This window comes from Lagopus muta, chromosome Z (genome assembly GCF_023343835.1).
Source record: "Lagopus muta isolate bLagMut1 chromosome Z, bLagMut1 primary, whole genome shotgun sequence".
Lineage (NCBI taxonomy): Eukaryota > Metazoa > Chordata > Aves > Galliformes > Phasianidae > Lagopus > Lagopus muta.
This window is the reverse complement of record NC_064472.1, coordinates 33,352,456-33,377,300: the sequence shown is the minus strand read 5'-3', so window position 1 is coordinate 33,377,300 and position 24,845 is coordinate 33,352,456. Positions and strand designations below refer to the sequence as shown.

Here is a 24,845-nt window from a genome sequence, read left to right as displayed (position 1 = left end):
CTGTAGTGTGGTATATGTGGCTAAACCAGAAAGATGTTTGCAGCTTAAAAAAATCCAGAAAAATAAACAAATATTGCTAAGAGAAAACTGACTGGTAGGGGGCAGCTGTTTGAAAGGTTTAAGTGATGAGACACGAGCACCATTATCTGGAATGGAAAAAAGGGGCAACTGGGATTTAACAATCCTGATGTTAGCTAGGAAAAAAGAGATCACTGCACAAAAAAACCCTGTAGTCTCAGAAGAAACCCAGTGGGTTGAAGCTGCTCTCCTCATTTAAAACTAGAATAAAGGAATCAGCACAAAATATCCTGCTGAAGAGACTGCCTGAACGTGAATGAGAGCTGAATGGGATTCAAACCAAATTTTGGGTTTTGTTCCACAGTACTGAGCTTGAGTACACACAAGTACTGAGCTTGAGTAATATCTTCCAAAGCTGAACATGTACAAACTGCACAGCAAAAAATTGATGTTCCAGCTCCTACCTATCCTGTTCCTAAAATTCTCTGATTCAGTGAAATAACACAGCGTTAGCACAAAACATCAGTTACATAACTGCTTTGTTTCAACATTTATGCAAGTATGGCAGAAAGATTTTGTAAAAGGCATGGTGAGACTATTTAAAAACTGTTGGCTGGGAGACAAGAGCAGTAACTCCATGCCAGAAGATCCTCATATTGTATTTAATGATTCAAGCTGAACAGTGAGGGTCAATATAGACACACCCGAGCTGTTTAAAATGAGAGAAAAAACTTTTTCCAATCACCATATGTGTTGCGTTTCTTATTAAATTATCTCTCACTGTGTAGCTGATAAATTCCTAAAAAACATTTTGCTGCAGAATGCCTTCATCTCTAGAAAGTGACAACGGGATTATGAAGACTGTTTATTGGAGTTTGAGGTTAAACAATCTACAGCCCCCACTGGGCCCACACTTTCTAGAGCCTCCAGTGTATTCAAAACATAGTCATTGCAGAGCACTTGATAATAATGTTCAAAGAAACGACAAGATTGATTTGATTCCAATGCTTGTTTACTTGTCCTACGCTTTTTCTTTTTAACATTTTGCTCTACTTTTCTAAAATTTAATAATTAAAAGCAAAATTATCCTACCACAAACCTGAGGAGAGAACATACAGTGAAATTTGATTTGTCTGATTCAAGCAAAAGTCCCTCCTTCTGCAGTATTTCTAACAGAATACCATGTACACAATCTTGTCTGCAACTAGAGAGCTGACAGGAATGAAGAAACATGAAATGCTTTACAGGCAGCGAGCTAAGGTCACTTGGACAAAGTTCACAGAAGGAAACAGACAAGGAAAGAATACAACCCCAAGTAGAAAAGCTGCCATTATTAAAGAAAATTATAGATGCACCTTTTTTTTTTTTTTAATTTTTATTTTTTAACCTATGGACTTTAGATTGTATACTGAGATCAGCTACTTTTGAATATGCCTTCTTCACACTGTCATGTAGTAGTAATAATGTTTTGATATATATTTTTCTTGGAAAGTGCCTTAACAAATGGCAACTTCCTTGTTGACATCTTATTTGTCATAAACAAATAGATCTTTGTACTAAATAGTTCTTAGTTTTTTTTTAATTTATATGTCAGTTTATACTTTATTACAGAAGTGTTTAATGTCAAAGCCATAGAGGCATTAACTGTGTTAGGAAGAACCATTCCCAAATTGAAAATGGCATAAACCTAGGAGCTCACCAATTTTTAAAAGCTTTTATTGGTGAATGTACTGAAGTCAGTACAATACCATTCTTTGGATAAGAAATTGATCTAATGCATTCTAGAGCTAAGTGCAGGATTTTAAACTACAACATTTCTCACTTTGTATTTCAGAATTGTTTTTTTTTTTTAAACTTATAAGCGTACATAGGTAGTACAAACTGCCGGCAATGAAATCAATGCTATATTGATACACAGTAACACTGATGTTGTTACTATTAGCACTACTACAATTTTTCTCTTTGTTTTTCTGTGGTGTGAAGTCTAGGGGATATTTTCCTGCTAAAGCCATCCACTCATCTGTTACCAGCAGCTACTCTGGCGGGACACACTTAGCCTCCACAAGCCAACTAGAATAGGAATCCCTGATTAATTTCTGAAAACAAATCTACAATATATCTTGTCACACCAGTGCAATTGCTGCTGGCCCAACTACAACAAAAGTAAGCTTAAAATTCTGACAGCAAGTTTAAATTACGCAGTTCTTTTTAATTGGTAGCAACTGTTGCATTATCTCCTGCTTTGGTGGACAGAGGAAAAGCAAAAGACATCCTCTATCTGGATTTGTGCAAGGCCTGTGGACATCACATCCTCATCTTGAAATTGGAGCAAAGGCTCCTGGAACCTCACTCCCAGTACTTGAGGGGGACTTATAAGCCGGAAGGAGACTGACTTTTTACATGGTTTGATAATGTTACAAGAAGAGAGAATGGCTTTAAACTAAAATAGGGGAGATTTAGGTTAGATGTTTGGAAGAAATTCTTTACCCAGAGGGTGTTGAGTCCCTGTCACAGGCTTCCCAGAGAAGCTGTGGCTGCCTCATCCCTGGAGGTCTTCAAAGCCAGGTTGAATGGGGCCCTGGGCAGCCTGAGCTGGTGGGGGCCCTTGGCAGGGAATTGGAGCTCAGTGATCTTTAAGATCCCTTCCAATCTGAGCCATTCTATGATTCTGTGACTCCAAAACGCTATATAGTATTTATTATATCTAATGAGTTGCATAAAACTCAAAAAACACCTCCCTTGTAAGCTGCATTTTTACAACCCAAAACAGTCATTCATATGATAAGTCTTCAACTTCGGTTTCAGCAAGCAAGCAAACACTTTTTTAGTAATATAATTCTGCTAGGTTTGAAATCTACAAAGTTGAGGATTTTTGTTTGTTTGTTTATTTTTGTTTAAAAGGTGATAATTACGTAAAAGCACAGGAAGTTGTGGTAATGCACAGACAGTGAGAAGACAATTTTAATGTTATCTTTGTACCCCAGAAGCTTAGACACTATTCGGTCCTGGAATTGACACAAATTGACCAACGAGCCCCCCTCATGCTACAAAAGCAAAACAATTCCTAAAGTTATTCTCCTAATTTCTGTGTTAATTTACACATTCTATTGTTATTGTTTGTAGTATAATCAAAGGCAAGAAGACAGACAGAAGTCTGATGTTCTTTTCTTTATGTATCAAACTATGCTTATCTCAGTCTCTCAGTTTTCTTGCTGTTTTTCTTCCTGTTTTCTCCCCAGTCCAGCTGGGAGTGGGGAGTGAGCAAGCGGCTTTGTCTATTTAACTGCTGTCCAGGATCAACCTACTGCAAAACAACAGAACAGTATAATACATGCTACAATTCTCATACATGTTGTATTTTTATGTATAGTTCAGTATGAAAGCTTGTGCCTAAAATGCACAAACAGCATGTTCTTGGAGGCTGCAGTGGTGTAAGAATGTGACTCATATCATTATACCAAAATGAAAATCTTTTGTGAAACAAGGTTAGTTTTCAAAAGAAAAAAAAAAGTATTGTGAACATGTAGCAGCTATTTGAAGAACAAAACCTAGATTTCATAAAGGAATGGTGAGTTTAAAGAAATTCTCTAACAACAGAAAAATCATGGCCAAAAGTTAGCAGAGATCCCAGCACTTTAGAAAGTTGAGAGAACATCACCACCACAAGTAGATCACGGTTAAGAGGACAAAGCAAAATGAATGGACAAAGTGGCAAAGAAATGAAGGTTTATGCTGCTTCAGCAAGCAAAACAAACAACAGCACTTTCTTTAGTGTAAGTACAGTTATGCGGTCCCTTTCCTCTCTAAAACTGACTTTAAAAGTACTCTTCAATGTCCATTCCTGGAGGTTTGCAACACTTTTAATGCTAATGTTTAGGCATGATGAAAGAAAATCAAGCCTGCTGTATAGCGATTTCTTTTAAACATACACATACACACATTATTTAAGTTTCCTCACATACCTTCTTCACTTAAACAAGTATACCTCCTAGCTACCTAGCCATTTATTTGTTTGTTTATTGATTGATTGGGAAAGGGACAACAGCGTATATGAGAAATAAAGACAAGACAGACCACTGCAGCAGATTTGTCTGGGCAAGGGCTATAACAAGTATCATTCCAACCCCTGGGAATCAGTTAGCCTCAGGAGGTTCAATTAATTCTTATGATCCCCAGAGATCACATGTGATTTCAGAGCCTAGCAGATGCCCTGAAAGCAATGAAACTGTGTACAGAACATACAGACTGGTCTCATCTTTCATTCAAAAAATGTATATCTAAGCTATATGATTCAGCTCTTAGATCTATCTGTGTAGGTTTGAAGGAATTAAGATAGACTTCCTCAATCTTTTCTATTAAGACAAAAATAAACAAACATTGACAAGATGTGGAATGTTTTAAAACCCAAACAAACAAAACCACACTCAAAGGAGTGTTACAGTGACAAAATTCTTTAAAACTTAACAGAGCTTTAGAGTTTCAAAGGCTAATTCAATAAAGAGCTGAAATGGATAAACATGCCTAACAGAGCTAGGTACCTGACTGAAATATATGGTTTAAAAGGAAAAATCTTACAATCTTATGTTGATTAGCCTTGGCAATAATACTCACAACTTCTGAGAGACAGTGAAAGATGAAAGCACATATAGCCTAGAAGAAATGCCTGTTGCCTGATGACCCCTAGGAGCTCCATTTTAAATAAAGATTGAGAAATTGCACTATATACATACAGAATAATGTAATACTGCAGCTGCATCCTCAACAAAATTTTCTACTTTTATTAACTCAAGTAAGTCTGAACATACATGATTGTAATTAAGGATCTAACAGACAATATCTGAAAGATTAACTGAAGTCATTTAAAATACCACCAGATTCTTCTACCTTTGGGACAAAAGCAATCTCCAATCTGCAGTCCAACAAGTCCAGCATTCTAGCACAATTCTGTCTTCTTTATGGCTCTGAGCTATAGATGATAGATGGTGAACCAGAAAAAGTGAATTCAGTAGTATCCCAAAACCAATTACAGCAAGAAAATCAGGAGCAGAGTGGAGAGATTTGTACAGTTTTTTTTTTTTGTTTTTTTTTTTTTTTGAGTTAAATCCAACATGGGTTTCCTGACTAAGATCTTGAGTCATGCAAACTGAAAAGGGCCTCAAGATTTCACTATCTGAACATAAACCTCAACTACCTACCATTTAGAATTGGACGAACAAAAAAGTCCATCAAAATGCAAAAATGAAGAAGAATATTAAGGTACAACGACAGAAATGAGAAACTGTGTTGACTGAAATCTTGCCATTTCAACACATTGCAGACGTGACTGGAATTTGCGCTATGTAATGGTTAAAGTTGATTATTCCAAAGTTGCGCTATTCCTCCTTGTCATTATGGCAACAGAAGAGAGAAGATCTCAGCTGCTAACTTTTAAATACTGTATTTACTCACATTTCTACAAAACATCCTTGCTACCAATCTCATTCTATGTCACTTACCTAAGTACCATTCCATGCTGATTCAAACTCAAGCTTAACTATTTTCAAGTTGAAAATTGAAAATATTCTTTTGACTTAATATACAGTCCTAGATGCCAAAAAGGCCAAGGCCAGGTTGGATAATGCCATTGGCAACCTGATCTAGTGGGCTGGCATCCTTGCCTGTGGTGGAGGAGTTGGAAAAAGGTGGCCTTTTAGGTCCCTTCCAACTCAAATCATTCTGCGATGCTATGAAAACCATGGGAAAAAAAGATTCAAATATATCAGTTTGACACTTATGAGAAAAGTAAATTGACTACGTGGCACTATTTCCCAAAATTTGGTACAATTACCATAAATAAATAGAAAAATGATCTAGGTCACAACCAGCTTTTAATTTTAGACTGTTTTCAAAACAAACCATATTTTAAACAATGATGGAGTGGACTTATTCTGGACAATTACAATGGAGTTTGTGCTTAGTAGAGAGAGAAATAGTGCTTAATATTTTTAATTACTAATATTACTACTTAGGCGTATACTTTTAAAGACAATCCCTTCGTAATCCAAAATTTTGATCTGTATAATTATTCAGCTTCTTCTCTTTCTCTTTTCTAATTCTCTCTTGATAAGTGTTTACTTATCACCCTTTCATTTATGCCTAAAATCTTGCATTAAACTCTTCTTCTTTTTCGAGGATTGTTCATAACATGACTTAGTGTGGAATGAAACCTCTTCTGTTATATCACATGGGCACTTCATTGATGGTTCATACCAGCAATACTGGTAGAGAATGAGTTGAAATGTGTATCATCAGTGTGCGTGTGTGAATGACATGCAGAATATTTCTGTCAAACTACATTGGTTTCTAAAATTGTATTTATGTGAAATGAGAAATAAGAATAATTTAAAGTCCTATTTATGTCGGCATTTAAATCCCACCTCATTCACATGATTATTTTTTCCTGCTATGTATTCTTTGTTTTCAACAGAAATTACTTCTAATTTACATGGGTGCTATCAAAACAAACATCATTTCTTTAAAATGTCATATATTACAGTTATTTACACAGTGAAAAAAAAAAAAAAAAAGTGATGCTGACAGAGATTGGAGCTTTGCACACATTGTAAGAGATGGCTAGGATCTCAGAGAATTTATTACCTGAACAGTCAGGACAGATAAAGACATCACAGCTCTACCAGCCAGGGCAAACAAAGAATATTCAGGGCAGACCAAGAAGGACCAAGGTGAAGCAACCTTCCAAAGGTCACACTGAGGGTCAGTGACCAAGATGTGAAAAACACCAAGATTTTCCCAATACTTAGCTTGATGTCTGAACTTATGCCGTCTTTCTGTGCAGACAAAAACAAACCATAAGGACTCTAAAGCAAATGCCCCATGTAAGACCAGTGCACTGCTGAAACAAACATATTTGATGCCTAATTTAAGAGGCCAGCTCGAGCACTTCCTATATTTTGTAAGACATTCCTCGTGTCAGTTGGCAGCTTATGAACTGCCTTTTCTTAAAACACTGTTGCTGCTATTTACGATTCCCTTCCCCTAGAGCTATTCCCATTTCTCTGGTAGCCCTTTCAACGTGCATTTTGGGGCACTCCCTCAATTCTCACCTTTCTAAATTAGTGAAGACTTCACAAGGCTCTGCCTGCGGATGCCTTCTGTTCATTCTGCTTCAGCTTTCTCTCACAGTAATCTGATCAATATTCATCAAACAATCATTTCTATATGAACTGTTAATCATTACTGGAGACCTTTCTCCTCCTTTTCAAGTTCTCCTATTTTTCCTGTCATTTTCTCAGTAAGTTTTCCTATCACTTCAAGTTCAGACCTATCCATCTCCCACATTTTTCAGTTTACAAAAATTGTTTCTATCTCTCAGACCCCGAACTCACCATTACCTTTAAAATGGGCTTCCTTCAGTCAAGATTATCCACCGAGCTAAATATCAGATTTTAGAAAGTAGTCTCTCCAAGTCATTTAAAGGATCTTTAGCTCCTAGATCTAAACCTAGATCTAGATTTAAAGGATCTAAAGCTCCCAGCTGAGCCTGCTGGAGCCTTCTCTCCAAAATTTGAAGGAATTTCTTTTTTTCCCTGAGATAGAGTAGGAAAGCATACACGTGTTGCTGAAAATACTCCCCTGTTCAGTTTTGGTCTTTTGGATCTGGTTGCATAGTGATTAGTATTAGTGGGTCACGGTCTGTGAGAATGCTTTGCAACCACCACACAAGAACGGATCTAGCAATAATATCAATAAGATCATCCATGTGAATCAGACATGCACCTAAACTTTGCGTGAGACATGCATGCATAGTTACACCGGTTGCATCATTTAACAAATTTTTCTAAGCTGGTAAAACAGCGGGGCATATGAAAATATACTGTGCAAAATATTTTAAGCCATATCTGTTATCATTCTTCTCTACTACAGCCATAGAAAACAAAGGAAAATGGTATCCTTTTAAAGCTAAGAAGTAAAGAAAAAAGAAGAGTACAGAAAACCTTTCTAAAATCTTTCTATTTATTCTTCATTTTTAGTAATCAAGTTTTTATCTATTAAGACATCCACATTATATTCTGTTCCTGGCAAACTGTATGCATCACTTCCCATATGCCTTCTGTAAACTACAAGAGTTCAGCCATTTACTTCATTCATTAAAATTCACAGAGCCTATTATTCTGTTTACAGTCTAATAGATATTCACTGTCACTATTCAGACCTCTGATTCAATTTGCCTAAATCCCAGATGCAGAGTAATCCTGATGGAGATTAGCTTAATTTATCACCAATTTCTTTGCAGAACCAAGAAAGGTTGGTATTTCATAATAAAAGCTGTGGTTCTCTCTCCTTTTTTTTTTTTTTTTTTTTTTTTTCCCCTAAAGCAGTATGCATAGTGAAAAAGAAGTGCCTGCTCTTTTAAAGTTGAGATTTTTCAGTTTTGCTTTGCATGTCAAGACACTTTCTCTTAAAAGTGTGTATTCTACAGATAAGAAGACTAGTTCTCATCAAACTAGAATGCTTTCCTACAACCATATATTATGCTGATTTTGCCAGGCCACAGATTGGCAGACTCATTGTTTACTCTAGACAATATGAAATAATCACCCTGGGTATACTTTTCTAGGTAAAGCATTGACAGTTTGAAGAGTAATAAATGAATTATACTTACTTTTTCACTGCTAAAGGTTCCCCGTGCGAAACATTTTATAGCAACTTGAAGTCATGTGAAAGGTGTCCACTTTCAAAGCAAAACTGACAGTGTTGATTTATGATAGTGATATTGTCTGCTGTCATTTGCAAAATGTCCCAATGAACCATCTGTGGAAACCTTTGGTCAGACAACACTTCTAACTTGGCAGGTTTCATGTACAGTTGTGTAAACTATTCAAAATAAACCAATTTTCATCTGCACAGAGAATTGTAGTTCTATTCTAATGAAAATTCAGTCAATTTCTTCCAATTATAAAATTTTATGGTTACCTACCATGCTTTTTGAATGAAGAAACAAAACATCAAGGCTCAAACAGCATCCTGTGTCTGATCTAGGTAGCCCTATAGAAGCTACTTCTGCACACTCTGTGACCACTTTAGAGCAATAATACTGCCAAGGAAATTGAACCTACAGATTTTGAGAATACAGCCCCTGGTGGAAATGTTCTGCAAAGAATATTTCTTACTGTTGCACTGTAACTAGAGAACTCTGAGAGTCCGCTGCAAGGACTAACTTCTGTCAAAAGAACTGACTTTGTAGTTGGAGGTATAGTCAGGAGCAGCGCACTTGTACTGCTCTCTTGTTGGAAAGAAAGTGATCAAAAAGCCACAGAACATTTTCCAAATATTAGAACATCCCAATGAAAAATACATATAATCTTTATCTCTTTTCTTCCTTCCTTTCTCTTTCTGAGATAAAGAACAAATAGGATATCATCTACGCATGGCCGTTCTGAGGAAAATGTGTTTTCTGGCCATGCTCTCTCCCAGCATACAACAGTTAAGGAGAAAATGACGATGACTGTAAATAATAGGAATTTGCCAAATGGCAAGATTTTTTAACAAGAAAGCAGCGGGTCATTAATTCGGTCCGTTATTTGTAACAGGATTCCAGTTTCACATGACATTTTCAATTAGAAGTACAACTGAAAAAGGCAGCCTCAACATCTCTATTGTCACGTAAAGCTGTCATATAAAATTGTCCCTGTTGCCTGCACTATGTGGGGTGCACTAAAGCTGCTGCTCCGAGTTTTCAGGTTAACTTAAATTGGTGCCTTTTCCTGAGAAAGCTCACAGTTAACCCATGCAGTGTTCGTGATATCTCAAGGGAGGGCATTTCACTGGGGCAGAAATAAGCAGTAAGATCCACAGGTGGAACTTTTTGACAGAAGTGTTAACGGTTGACTACTGCAGTTAACTAACATGCTGTAGTTAACTGTATATTAAACCATATCCCAAGGCAGCAGTGAGAAAATATGCCATGGAAAAATAGATGCCAAAATAAAGGTAAACTGCAGAAAGGTTGAGGGAGTTTAACACAGGCTAAGAAATAAGGCAAGCTGAGTGCACCAAACGGAGGTAGAAGTCAGCCTTGGACATGTATGTGACTGTAAAGGAGAAATGCACCTAGCTTAAGGCCAGCTCTGAGTAGCAGAAATGAGGGCAGATGTCTTAGGAGGGTGAGAATAAGATCTCCAAGTAGATCCACTAAGCTTGCCAAGTAAACTGCTGTGGGTCTTGATTTTGGCAGTCAATTTTATCAGATGGTTATACTGGAGACTTATCAAGAACAATGCCAGCACAGACCAGATGTGAACTGTGCTTCTGTGGGTATCCTCAATGGAGGGCACATGCCTCCCAAATCACAGAGGCATTAAGGAAGTGAGAAACGCACTAAGCTGACTTTAAAGCATTTGGCTGCCATCAGCTATTTATTACAGCAGTACTTGAATACAGGCGCCTTATCAGAATTTTGGAACATCTTCCTCAAGGTCAGAGAAGTTCTGAGATGCTCGTGCAGATGTCATCAGTGCAGACTAATGTTTTTTTTCTTTTCTTCTTCTTTTTCTTTTTCTTTTTTTTTTAAATAAAGGGGTTTCGATAACGTACAGTTGAGTAGGACACATAATGTCACTGACTCCTACTGAGCCTTGTTCTTTCAGGAAGAATCTCTGGCAGGCAATATGTAGTAAAATTATAAGTGAGTTAAAAAAAAAAAAAAAGCACAATAATGAAGGAAAAAAAATTAGGGATTGATTTTGGACTGTTTCAAACTGTATCCTATATTCACCCAGCCAAGTAGTCTAACGACAGATTTTTAACTTTGTCCAGCGGCTGTTTTCTGTGTGTGTAGTTGCAGGCACTACAAACACAACAAAGAACATTTTGCTCTGATTGCTGTGCTGCACATAGCTTGCAAGATCCACCTGAGGATCCCCTACTGCAATACACGATATAGAAAATATTGAACAATGGTATACTGTAGAAACTGAATGGTACAAAGAGAATTTATGGTGCTGGTAGATACTGGACAGGATGAAAAGACGTGGATTTACAAAAAGAATCTAAAATCCTCTCAGGGTGACTAGCAGCTTTTTATAGGTGGCTTGTATTCTTCTGTAATAAAAATACATTTCATTAGGCCTAGCCTACATTATACTTACAGCCCTACCTTCAGTATTATTTATCTTAAATGACATTGATAAATTTTATAGGATTTGATATCTAAGTGTGAAAATATTTTATAATCAAGCTTAGCTCTCATCTTGACAGAACTCTAGAAACATCTAAATTTTATGAATTACATTTTAATTCAACCACTCAGGCAATTTTCAATCTATTTAACATATTATTGACATTGCATAGAGTAAATTTTTTATCCCAACATCTCAGAGTGCTAGGTCAGATATCTTAAAGAACAGTATATTAAAATGAACAGTAATGTTTATCAACTGACTTGCATTTCCTTCAAGGAAAGAAAGCAGGTTTATTCAATACAAATTATTTCACATGAAACCATTCTAAGAAGTATAACTATGCATCCATGGTTTAATAACTGAATTTCATAGCAGATTTTCATTATTTTAGCCAGAAATTAGGTCAGACTAACTGACCTAAAAATGTTTATCCTGACTGCATTTTCTGAATGTTGACTCTGTATCTGAACATTTTTAAATTACTCCAATGCTTATGTCAGTTTTAAAGTACATATTTATTTTGAATTTTTATCCAAAATGAGGATTAGCAAGAAACAAATTCCTCAAAAAGCCCCGTAACATTGTTAAGACATAACATTTCTCAATTTAAAGTACTTCTCCCTAAAATTGTTTATAATTCTCCACTGATCATAGTCAGTGGAGACTTGTTATGTTAGATTTGGGTATGTTTCATCATCTTCATTTAACATCAGTCTACTACTTTTCAGGTACAGAACAGAAATACAAGATTTCTGTCTTTACACTGTTGCAGAGTTGCTCTAATTCTAGGTCATATACACTCTGTAATATCAGTCTTATTTTCAGATCCTGCCCTTCACACCTTGGCATGACTAACCATCTTGATCATCTTCAGTCTCTTCTCCATCCTCTATTGCTACTTGTATTTTCAGGTTATCATCTATAATCCATTTCCTAATACCTCTATACTGCCCTTTTATTTCTAAGTATTAGGTTCTGTTTTATAACATGCAGTAACACTAGCAAGAAGCTATCCACTAATTATGGAACTGTGTTTTTTGGTTGCTTAACAATCTGTTACAGCGCACAATTCTTCACACTTTCTCTTATCCCAACCTTTCCTCATAACAACTTCGGAGACTGTACTACTCTGAACAACACCGAATCCATACGTCACCTATTTCAAGTGCCCTGTTTGTTCTCAGTGAATGTAATTTAGGACAAAACACCTGATATCCATAGCACACTCCAACAAAAGTATGTCAAAGAATGACTTAGAACATATTTGTTACAGCAACTTCTGTTGGCAATTGCACCTTACACAATTTTTAGAAAATATTATTAGATTTTACAATCTAGCAATTTTAGTTACATGCTGAAATTCCCAAACTGTGATCCCAACAGCAGTACTTTATTGTATATTACAGATATCTGATTAATTCATCAAATATTCTAATTTGAACCAGCAGTGTTTAACAAACTCCTACCAGAAGTCTCCCTCAGGTTTTATGACTTTGCACATTGATCCAAATGCATTCAAGATTCTGTCATTCTGAGTTATCAGTAACTCCAAAAACCAAGTGTCCTTTAATTCAGAATCACAGCACTCTCCCCTGCTCTCCATCCCAACTTGCAAATACCTCCTTTTCACATTCTGCCTAATAGTGAAAGTCTTCCTGAATGGTAAATTAGCACAAGACAAATATATGCAGGAAATGTTTGCAATAAAATTATATATTATCATCCCACTTTGTTTGTTTCGGCTATTACAACATCTAATGTCTCTTCATATATCAAGTTTACTTTACTTTTCTTGTACAGAAAAGTAAATTTCAGTAAAGAAAACCCTTTATTTTCTCTTCACACTCTTTGCTAAACAAGTTAGATTGCCTGTTATAGCCTACATGGGATGTAAAAAAAAAAAAAAACTTAGAAAAATTTACATCTTATGTTTATTAGGTTTCTGGTAGCCCTCTAACTACTAGTTAAATATCACGTGCAGATCATTCTGCTTATGAATTTTCCCCTACTATTAGAGTTAGAGTTCAGTCTTTCATAATACCCAAAGCCTTTAGCATCACCTCACTTACACACCTAACTGTTAATGAGGACTATTCTGAAAGTAATGCCTCCTGTTTTATTATGTTGGCCCACAATGTCAGAGGTGGATGTTGGTGTTACGGCAGGAGAGGTTGAACCTTCCCACCAATATTCCACAACATGTCATGTGACAGGTGGCAGCAGAAGGGCAGTCTGACACAATGGCATCTGACGTGGAAACGTGCCTGAAGCAACTCTGTAGAACTGAATTTGTCCATAAGGAAAAAAGCATATGGTGACATTCACAATGCTTGCTGAATGTTTATGGAGACCAAACAACAGTGGATTTGAGCACAGTGAGGCGTGGGTAGGTGTGTTTTGGCAGTGGTGACAGCAGCAGTGGGTCACTTCCACTGCTGCAATTTTTTATGAGTCTGGTAAAAATGCATAGCTAATGATGGTGGTGACCTTGACAAATAGTGCTTTGTAGCTGAGAATTTTCTGTATGAAATGGTGTTATTATGCTATTGTATCTTTTACAATTTCCATGGAAATAAACATGAGACGTTACTTTCACAGTGACATTCAGTCTTCCACTGTGTACATTCAGTCTTTTTCTCGTGCATGCAGAGGCTGGCAAAATGCAGTGCTCTCCTCTACATTTTGTGTAATATAGGTATTCATAATTCTTGAAAGAATTTGATCCTTTTGGCAAAAGAAAATGCTTCTTGATTCTCCTGCTTTTATGGCTTACATACCCATAGTCCACTTCAGTTTTGCCTACAGATGATCCCTGCAGAATGGAGTTGAAGAATCTGGCTCACAGTTGTATTTAATTTGATGCCCCGAGGTACTGCAAATATCTCTTGCCTGTGCTTTCTAATGTATATTAGCCACTCCTGCTTCACATATCACAGTCATTTCCTTCTTCAGAATAAAATTAAAAACAGGAGATCCAAAACATGCTACTGTGATTGCTACTTCAATTTTTCCATAACTAACTGCTATAAACAGAAATAACCACAGTCTCTTCTCAAAAGTTTCATTAGCTATGTTAAAATGACTTGTTGTATGCAAAAAGAACTGTACAAAAGACATTGTTGTATATAAAAAGACACAGTAGAGTGAGCAAAAGTAACCAAATCCAAGTGATTACTGAGACTACTTATGGTCTCAGAAAAATAAAGTCAGGCTTGAAAAATGAAGAGGATATCAGATAAAGATAAAAGGGTCATACAAATAAGTTAGATAGGTTCAAAGAAGAACAGTTTAAATTTGATTTAATTTGATCTCTATGCAGAAAAAAATTATTTGAGGAATTGAGACTAGAGGGAGAACCAGACATCAAGATAGGGGAAAACTAACAGCAGTCTGGAAGGAGAGAGCAAAAATGAGACCAACCAGACTTCAAAGGAAGAGCTGGTGTAGCAAGAAGCACTGCTACTTCTTATTGTGCCGTCTTGATTTTCCTATGGGGGTACATGGAGTAGTAAGAGGTATTTAAGAATGTCTTAATACTTGAAGTATTACAAAATTCCACTGAAATACCAAGGTTTTCCAACTATACATTTTATAGTGGTACACCGTAAATAAAATTTGATTTCAAAGACCATTTTTTCCATAAATATTTTGCACCTAACTAAACAAAGCTGTCTACTAAGGAACTCTCTGTTCATCAATATTTCACTTACACACAGCATTTTTAATTTCAAAAAATCTTTCTGCAGAGTGACAGTAGTCAGAAAATACGTTATTTGATGTACGAATGCACATATATTCTTTTATCCAGGAGAAAACCTATATATTTGGGTTTAGTAGCTAAGTATTATTACTTATAAAGAAACTACATATTGATATTTTGTGCGTGTACAGTATGATCATATAAATGCTAATTAATACAGTTATTAAAAGAGCTTCAGTCACTCGTCAAAGAATGAAGTATCATAGTTGCTGATATGTAATTTGTGTCATTACTGCTACCTCTACATCCTCATTTGATAATTTTTGTTATACTTTTTCATTATAGGAATATGTAAAGTATCTGTATTACAAACAATTATTTCCTTTTTCAATAATTGCTACTGCATTTTATTCAATGAATTCACTCCCAAATTCGCATTAGCCCCAGTGATGAGAGAACTGTGGTCCTGGTGTGAATAAGATAGGGTGTTTTATTAAAACAACAAATATACATTAGGTTTATTTATGCTTTCCCAAACTTAGCCACAAACAACCATGTAGCTATGGAAAGAAAACTCATTTCTTTCTCCTCTAATAGAACTCTGTATTAGAAGAAAGCACATCTTTCCCCATGAAAAAGGAGTTTCAAAAGCGTATCTTGTGGGAAATAAGGTAATTCACTTTAATCAACATATATGAATTATGTTATTTCACATGTTGGTAAAATCTCTCCTGCAGTCATTTACTATACAACTATGCACGGTTTTTGAGGAAAAACAAAAAAGTACAACAGCAGCCATATACAAAAATATGAATGATGTTATTCTACAGAAGTCTAGGGGAGAGACCTACAGCCATTGGCTTTTTCCTTCCCATTCAGACCAGCTCAGAGCTGGCACTGAGCTAGTGCAAGAGCTTCAAAGACTGTTCCAGCTCACAGAATGCAGCATAGACTAGGTCTTTATCCTTGTTACTTTCACCCAAGACTACCTTTATTTATTTGAACACTTGAAAGAAAATAAAAATTCAAACCTTCACAAACGTCATGAACTCGTCTATTTTGTCATTGGCGAGCAGTAGCTTCTTTTGAACAGCTTCCAAAGCCTGCCCACTCTGTTTTGCCAATCCGTGTAGTTGTTGAGATGCTGCAGCCTCTATTTCAGTCATAGCATATTCGGTCTCAATCACTTTGCTCTCTAGATTGGACAGCTTGAGAACCTGGAATACATCACAGGGCACTGCAGTGACATGATAAAAAGCTGACAGGCAGGCATGGTAGCTCACAGTCAAACAAATAAATCTCCCACAAAATGATAAATAGCACAGAACACGTAAAAGATACTTTCACGGGGAAAAGTAACTTCATATGCAGTCACAAGTCCATCTTTCATCACCCAAATTTCAGTGAGCGAATGAAAATAGTGTGAAACACACCATTATGATTCCTTTTCTTCCTTTATATATTTAAAAAGTCTAAAATGATAACCTTGCAACTTTTATTTGAAAGTGAGGTATGAAAAAGTTTTACAGTAAATTCAACACAAAGATAATATACCTTTTTCTCTAGCTCATCTTTAGCCTTGTGATACATCTGCTCATAATGAGACTTCTCATTTATAGCTACTTTAAGTCTTTGTTTCAGTGAGTCAATGGAAGTTTTTTTGTTTGAACAGTCTTCAGACTGTGACTTTACCTGAAATACAAATGAAAGTCAATTTGATTATTAAGATAGAAAATATTAAAAAAAAAAAAAAACAAGCCCACTCTACTGCAACATAACTCCATGCTTTACATAAATTATTTTATTAAAGCATTTTCTTCTGAAATTACGAAGTCCATTGTTGCTGACCACCTAGCAGAGATCAGTTTCCATACTCATTCCTGTTATACAAAGCCTTGTATTAAATGTAAAGAAAACTCTTCATTTGCAGGGCTGCAATGTCATAGTGAACACAGAAGTGAATAAACCCCAGTTTTCACTCATTTCTTCAATCAACCAGAGGTAAACTACATCAATCAAAACCGAGCTGGGGAAATAGTAACTATCAACAAGCTAATAGTCTCCACAGATAATTATTATAATTTTGCCATACAGTGCAAACACTGATTCTGTATAAAATGCAAGAGGCCAATGCTCCTAGAATATCATATATGTTCTACTGACAGTATTAATCACAAAGTTGTCCAGGCAGTATCGAGTAACAGGGAATTTCTTTGATCTTCTGGTGAAGTTAATGTAAAATTTATGAAGCTGATTTTCCGTATGGAATAACCAAAGTAATGTATGGAATTTGATTCTCTGGAATCTGAAACTTGCAGCATTTATAATACTCAAAAACAGGATTAAAGTACGTCCATTCTAAATTGTTTTTCAAAAACAAAACCAAGTATTTCTCTAATTTCACTCTTTAACTCCCTTGCTTACTTATGCTTTCACTCTCTGGCTGAACATTTCTTAATAGCACTTCATCTTTGGCAAGGAGGGTAAGAGAGTAGCTCTCTCTAGAGCTGAAAGCATTTAATGACTTCAAGCAGAGGTAGTATCAATAGTATGCAGCAAGCACCTGCATTCTACGATTAAAATAAAAGGCAAACTGGTAAATTGTTTATTTCTATTTTGAGGTCATATGCCACATAAACTCACAGACAACCAGGAATTCCAGGAATTAGAGACTAAAGTGCAACATATTGCTTGGATAATATGAAAAGATATCAAGATATACACAAGTTCTCATAGCTTCAGTGAAATTGTCCTAGAATTTTGCTGGAGAAATAATCTAGTATAGAAATTAAGCTTCACCTATACAGACAGAATTACTATAAGTGTTAAAAGCTAGTAAGTGTGAACCACTCATAATACTCCAGTACAATACAAATTAACATATTAAACCATTTAAATACTGCATTCAGCAGATGTGCAAGGACCTCATTAGCATGTGTCAGGTAGAATCTTCCTTGCTTTAAAGAACTAAGACTGTATAAAACAAAATCGTGCTACTTACTAGCATGTCTTTGCAATTCAGTGTTCTGAATACTTCAAATTTTAATTACCTCTTATGATCAGACATTAAATTATGCTGAATCCATCCAAACTATCACCCATATACTGATTTCATACAAATTAAAGTGGAGGAAGTTATATGGTTAAATTAACTGTATGATGCACGCTTGAAGCAATATATTGATTTTGTATGTATAGAAGATTAAAATAACTTCTTCAAATACATTAGCTCCTGGTTTTCTTAAAACTGTAGCTAGCAAGAAAGAAATACCTTTCTCTCAAGACTTTCTAGCGTTTCCTTACAGGCTTTCTCATTTTCTTGGTTTGCTTTTAGACGAGATCTTAAGTCTTCTATCAAATGTCTTTTCATAGTAAGGTCTCTCTCCAACCGAGAAATCCTAAAAGGGAAGAAGTCACACTGCATGTTACTGTTAGAAAATACTATTGATACGCAACTGTTTTAAACAACTTAAAAAAAAAAGAAACGCAGTAGAGAAACTATCATTCCATAGTTTTCAATTTTTTTTTAATAAAAGTTATCTGAATCTTGCAGCTCACCTTTCTCTTAACCATAAAGACACACCAATAGACTGATTTTGAAATACATGACTTATTTTGTGATTTGCTTTTTGATGTGGTTAATGCTCTTTCAACTCATTATGATACTTTCTAAGATATTACTAAAGAAAAAAGGAAGTTAATTAAAATTTGACATTTGAAGGAGATATCTTTCAAAAATTATTTTGTACAGAATTCTTTTATTTTGTATAGAATTCTTTTTAAAAGAAAGTGAAGGGGGAGATTTTCCTTTCGTCCAACTCAGCAATAAACAGAAATACAAGGAAAAAAGCTCTATTATCTGAAAAAGATTGAAATAAAACCAGCATTTTTTCACCAATTTCTCCACTAAAGAAACTCCCACGTACTTCAAGATGATTTCTGTTTAATGAGAAAATCATGTCTCATGCAATGCATCTGCAGTTGTCACATACATTCAGTATAAACATAAGCAACACCCAAGCACCGGAAATCTAGACATCTGGATTTCTTTTTATGAAAGGAAAAATGACGATCTATTCAGGAATAGAATATTGTTGATACCATGTCACTATCATATTAAAAGTCAGGAAACTATTAAATCTTAAAATTTCTTCTATCTATTTCACATTTATGCTACCGTTGTTTTGGTGAATAAATCTTAAAGTTTATGAAAAAACGGTATATATTCTGTGAGGGAAGCACAAGCACTGATAACTCAATTTTAAAGTTAAGCTTAAACACTGGCAGAAGGCATCAGTTTTATTTGGAAACAAAAAATACACCACACATGATTCAACCATTTTAAAAGTACTCTATATTCGAAATGAAAAAAATCAGATAAGTAAACTGCATCCTCTCTACAAATTAAAAAATTACAATAATTAGAGGAGTTAAACTTTGCAACAGGCCAGAAATTCACAGACACACTAATAGGTTACATTTATAAAGCAATATAATGGAAGAGTGTATTACATCAGCCCAAGTAAGTGGGCAGAATAAAAATCTCAGATGCATACTTCAAACCAATACATGTGAATTTCAAAACGAGTGGTAAACCTTAATCAATTCAAATAGAAAGAAATACAACTGTCCTTTTGAACTTTTATGAATGTAAGACTGGATAGTTAATCTTCTTTAAGCATCTGAACCTTGACATGTCTCCTAGCCCCTAGGCAAAGAATTACAGTATTTGAAAGACAGTACTTAACAGTGTTGAGGAATTCATTTAGACTTACATCAAGGATAAAAAAAAAAAAAAATTCCACTCTAGGGTCTGAGTTCTGATTTAAGGCATTCTTACTGCAATACAGAGACACTTATCACATAGCAGTTTAAACAACATGCAATTTTATCCTGTACTTTTTGAATTTCTTAAAAACAAAACAAACCACAAAAACACAAACACGAATCTGTAACAGTCCGCGAGGTCACAAGAGAATCCAATGCTCAGTTACTGCCGTACCGACTGCACAGCTGCCGCTGGGTGGCACCAAACACAATGGATAAAAAAGTTAACATACTTAGCTTGGAGTTCCCGAATCCGGTCTTCTTTTTCCTGGACTTCGTTTTTCAGTGTCTTAATGGTCGCTGATTGCTTAGTGATTTCACTATTTGAATTCTGTGTTGAAGAACATTAGAACAGAAATAAATGAGATTCAATGCTATCTCAGTCAACAGCAAATCTGTTTGAAATAATGGGATGTGTAAACTTCCACATACTACGGACTGTATTAAACACTAATTGGAATTGGTTACACTGTACAAAAGGAGTATTTTTACTTTCTAGCAACACTTAAACAAAAACACTTTCATTGGAAAATATTCTCAAAGCCAGTCAAAATGTTTGATTAATAGATATTCATAAAAATACATGCAAGCTGAGTGCACTAACAGGACCAAATTTTCTCTTGCATAACAAAGAATTATAAAGGGAACAGGAGAGAAGAGAAAGAAATTCTGGTCTTTATTTGAACCATACTCCTACATGGTTCTACTGCACAAGAGCCTAAAGAAAACTGTTTCCAACAATCCCTTTCATCCTCTGCATTTGGGAGATCCAAAAAATCCTACAGCAGTTGTCACCTTTGCGTGCCTTTTAAGGCAAAGCAAAAGATGAAACAGTCTCAGTCAGCCATACTAACAAAAATCCTGTCTTTCTGTAATGAACAAGTACAGTCTCAGAGTTTACGCATGTGCAATGCTAAAAAGGAATTCTGCAGTGTTTGCCTATATAGTAGGAAGGAAAAAAAACCAAACCAAACCAAACCAAACCAACCACCACCACCACCAACAAACAAAACAACAAAAATCCCCACAGTCCTCCATGGAAACACACAGATAATCTACCTAAGATTCCAAGATTTAAATACAGTATTATTAAATTGCTTTGCAGAAACAAAAAAACAAAAAACAACAACAACAAAAAAGACATTTAACTGAAGTAGCCATCTTAGCAATCTGAGCATATGCTCTGAATGCCATTGCTGAAAATGGCAGCTCACACATAATGCATGTCAAGATTTCAGAACTCCAAGAGGTGTTGCCAAGAGATACATATGTGTGAAGTGTTTGCATAAAATATATGCATGCCTTTTTGCGGGTTCAGCCAATGTGCTAAAGCGCTTTACTCACTGTGTATAAACAGTAAGTGAGCAGATCAGACATGTTATAAACAAAGATTCTTGAGGAGAATTTCTCTGTGCAGTGCAGGCTGTAACACCTATTAACATTAATGGGAGCATTGTACCTAACTCTCTGCACTGCCAGAGGAATATATATTCTTGTGTGAACAGTTAGAAATAAAATACTGTTCTTTGTAACTTCTCTAGTCTGTTTGCTGTTATTATAATGTGAGATACTACAGAAAATTGTTAAAATGATATAAGATAATGGAATATCCTTGAGACCTGTTTGTTGGGCTTGAACTTCACTAGCATGAAGCACAGCATCCAGTTACATATTTTACACACCACATAGATATGCACTTGAGTACTTCCGTGGGGCCCTGCACAGGCTTAGAGGCAGACATTTGCTTACAGCATTTTGCTTCCAAACTCACCATCTACACCTAAAACACTCCTTATTGGCAAAGTAACAAGGAATCAATACATACAACAGAAATACCTCATAGTTAGTTCTGAGAAAAGAACAAAATCAGATAATTTGAGATTCTGAGCAACAGCAAAAGCATTTGGAGCTTGAGCCTTCAGACATTCAGAGGAGTAACTGTGTGCCTCCTTTAACCGTGGTTAATCTGGAACAACATCTGACAATTCCTGTGAACTTCTTCTGCTAAAAAAAGACTTGCAAACTTTTTTTTTTTTTTTTTTTTTTTTTTTTTCCAAATGAACAGGTCAAAATAAGGCTAACAATTTCAGTAACTTGATATAAGTAGCTTGTGATGCCCTTCACACTCAAAATACTCATCCAATTCAACCATCAGTGAAGACACAGAATCATAGAATCATAGTATCCTGAGTTGGAAGGACCCACAGGGGTCATCGAGTCCGACTCTTGGACACTCTGCTACCCTGCAACTGTTCAGACACTCTGTTGTACATTCACTTCCTTCACTGAGAAGAGAGAAGGTAGTACTGTGATCCAGGTGCACAGATACTGAAAAAGCTCTCAAATGCATCAATACAGTCTAGAATTTACATTCATTCAATAAACAGTCATTGGAGACTGAAAAATGAAATAATCAATTCATCAGTATTTTCCAACTAGCCAATGTACAAAAAACTCAAATATAAAAACAACAATCTCTCTCTGAAGACAAAAAGAGTAGTGACCAATATGTAACGATACACCAATACATTACTGTTACATGAGCTGCACATTCAGCCAAAATTCATTTCTCCACTTTCACAGACAGCTGTTGCCCAGCTCCTTCTTAAAGAAAGCAAAGAAATTGCCACAATTCTTATTAAAGTCATTCTACTGCACTTTTCAACAAGATACATTTAATTGTACAAAAACTAAGTAATCCCCCCCCAAGGCCCCTGTTTGGCCCATCTGGTTGTAAAAATTATATTAATTATACATACCAGCTCTTCAGGTTATGACTACATTTCTATTCAACATCAAAGATTATTTGAAAACTTAATCCTTGGCATATCACACCTAGATGATATGCATATATCCAGATGAGGTTTAAGAAAAGTGAGTGTGGAGTCTTGATCTAGGAATAATTGCATGCACTGGTACAGGATGGGGGATGAGCTGCTGGAGAGGAGCTCTGCAGAGAGGGACCTGGGTGTCCTGGTGGATGACAGGTTGGCCATGAGCCAGCAGTGTGCCCTTGTGGCCAAGAGGGCCAATGGCATCCTGGGGTACATTAAAAAGAGCGTGGCCAGCAGGTCGAGGGAGGTGATCCTCCCCCTCTACTCTGCCCTGGTAAGACCTCATCTGGAGTACTGCGTCCAGTTCTGGGCTCCCCAGTACAAACAAAACAGGGATCTCTTGGAAAGAGTCCAGCGGAGGGCCACAAAGATGGTGAAGGGCCTGGAGCATCTCTCCTGTGAAGAAAGGCTGAGTGAACTGGGTCAGTTCAGCCTTGAGAAAAGATGACTGAGAGGGGACCTGATCCAGGTCTACAAATATCTAAGGTGTGGGGGGCAGAGCAGTGAGGCCAGACTGTTTTCATCAGTGTGTGGAGACAGGACAAGGGGGAATGGCCAGAAACTGCAGCATAGGAAGTTCCGCACAAATGTGCGCAAGAACTTCTTTACAGTGAGGTGACGGAGCACTGGAACAGGCTGCCCAGGGAGGTGGTGGAGTCTCCTTCTCTGGAGATGTTCAAGACCTGCCTGGATGCCGACCTGTGCGACCTGCTGTAGGGAACCTGCTTTGGCAGGGGGGTTGGACTCGATGATCTCTGGAGGTCCCTTCCAACCCCCACGATTCTGTGAGTGTGTGTGTATATATATATACATATATTTATCTGCTTGACCCAGTTATTAAATACTGCTCATGTGAATTGTACTCAGCACTGAATAATCTGTTCTGTCACCTTTAGTTTGCACTGCAGCTGTTTCATCTCTAAATCAGTGTTCTTTGAAGGAGCTGGTGTGACTTCACTCTTGCCAGCAGTTTGAGACAGATGTTCTCTCAACTTCAATTTTCCTTGTAAATCTTCCTTTTCCTGTTGCCATTTGGCCAGGTTGGCGGTCAACACCTGTTTTACCAACAGAAGGAACAATCACAATTGCATCCTAAAAATACTTCTGCTAGATCATATCAGATATTCTGTGGTTTAGAATTCAAGAAGAATGAAACAGAATATGTTATCTATTATTATACTGCATCGCTGTGGGTTGAAGTCTCTAGTCCATGCAAAGATGAAGTCTGGCAGGAGAGAGAAGTAAAATAACATCGAAAACAAACATTTTTTTTAAAGGCAAGCTGATTCAACTTTGACTGTTGCAGTTTTTACCATCACAGGCAAATTTTTCATTTTAATAAAAGATTTTCATTTTAATTAAAAAAAACCCAAACAACTGTAAATGGTAGTTACTCTTGAAACCTATTTACCTAGTGTCTCTCTGGGACTTCAAAATTATTTCTATACTGATAAAGAAGTACCAAGATTTCTCAAGCAGCAAGGTGTATTAAATAAAGGTGGTTAAATGTCAAATCTGTTTAATGGTAACCACTGTACACTCGCTTGAATTTCTGTGTTGATAACTAACTCCTATAAAACACTATTCTCTTGGCTTTTGTTTTGATATTTGTAGGGCTTGTAGAGGTTAAAGCAAAGTGGACCAGCTGCACTAAATATCTTCTGGTTGGCTGGTCTTTACTCATGTTGTGTTATTTCTTCCCTTTCACATATATGCACCATAGCCAGAGAACCACATATTCCATAACCTTGACTCTAGGGCTGAGGTACTTAAGTGGTAAAAGCCAAGCTGGAGCAGGACAGGATAACAGATGTTAGTTGTTTATTCCACTGGGTAGGTCTTACCACCCTATACTGCAGCCAAAATGCTTCTCATTTAGCAACATAAATGCTAAGTCCAATTAGCAGACGAGGCTTGTTAGGGATTTAGTTCAAATAAATAACATGCAAACTAACTCTCAGTCTTGTTGCACTTGATTGACAACTGACAAGACATTTAATCTTTGTAACAATGTATTTCATAGCACTCCTAATAGAGGCAATCTTTTAAACAAAAAAAATATTTAAATTCAAATGATAATGAATATTATTCTATGAAAAGTGGAAAATAAATAATCTTCATGCTAGTGCTTAAACTTTAACAAATCCACAGTTAGGAGCAGAGGCCTAATGACTCTCCGCTCCTGAAGCTGTATCTTTTTAATATAAAGAAGATTGTAACATCATAGTTTAACATAAGGAACAATAATACAAAATAATACTGCAAGTATCTCAAAAGAGAAAAAAA

At 36.2% G+C, this 24,845-nt stretch overlaps 1 protein-coding gene across 6 annotated transcripts in view; it reads right to left on the bottom strand.

Moving 5' to 3' along the window:
* CNTLN (centlein) overlaps positions 1–24,845 on the bottom strand; it is a 185,955-nt gene that overhangs the window by 10,448 nt on the left and 150,662 nt on the right. For all 6 annotated transcript variants that reach the window (XM_048931533.1, XM_048931532.1, XM_048931534.1 and 3 more), the window contains 5 exons: positions 23,450–23,614; positions 19,959–20,056; positions 18,170–18,296; positions 16,453–16,590; positions 15,930–16,115 (listed from right to left, as the gene is read on the bottom strand). In XM_048931533.1, the coding sequence (XP_048787490.1) occupies positions 15,930–16,115; positions 16,453–16,590; positions 18,170–18,296; positions 19,959–20,056; positions 23,450–23,614 (714 nt within the window). The remainder of the gene's footprint in view (positions 1–15,929; positions 16,116–16,452; positions 16,591–18,169; positions 18,297–19,958; positions 20,057–23,449; positions 23,615–24,845) is intronic.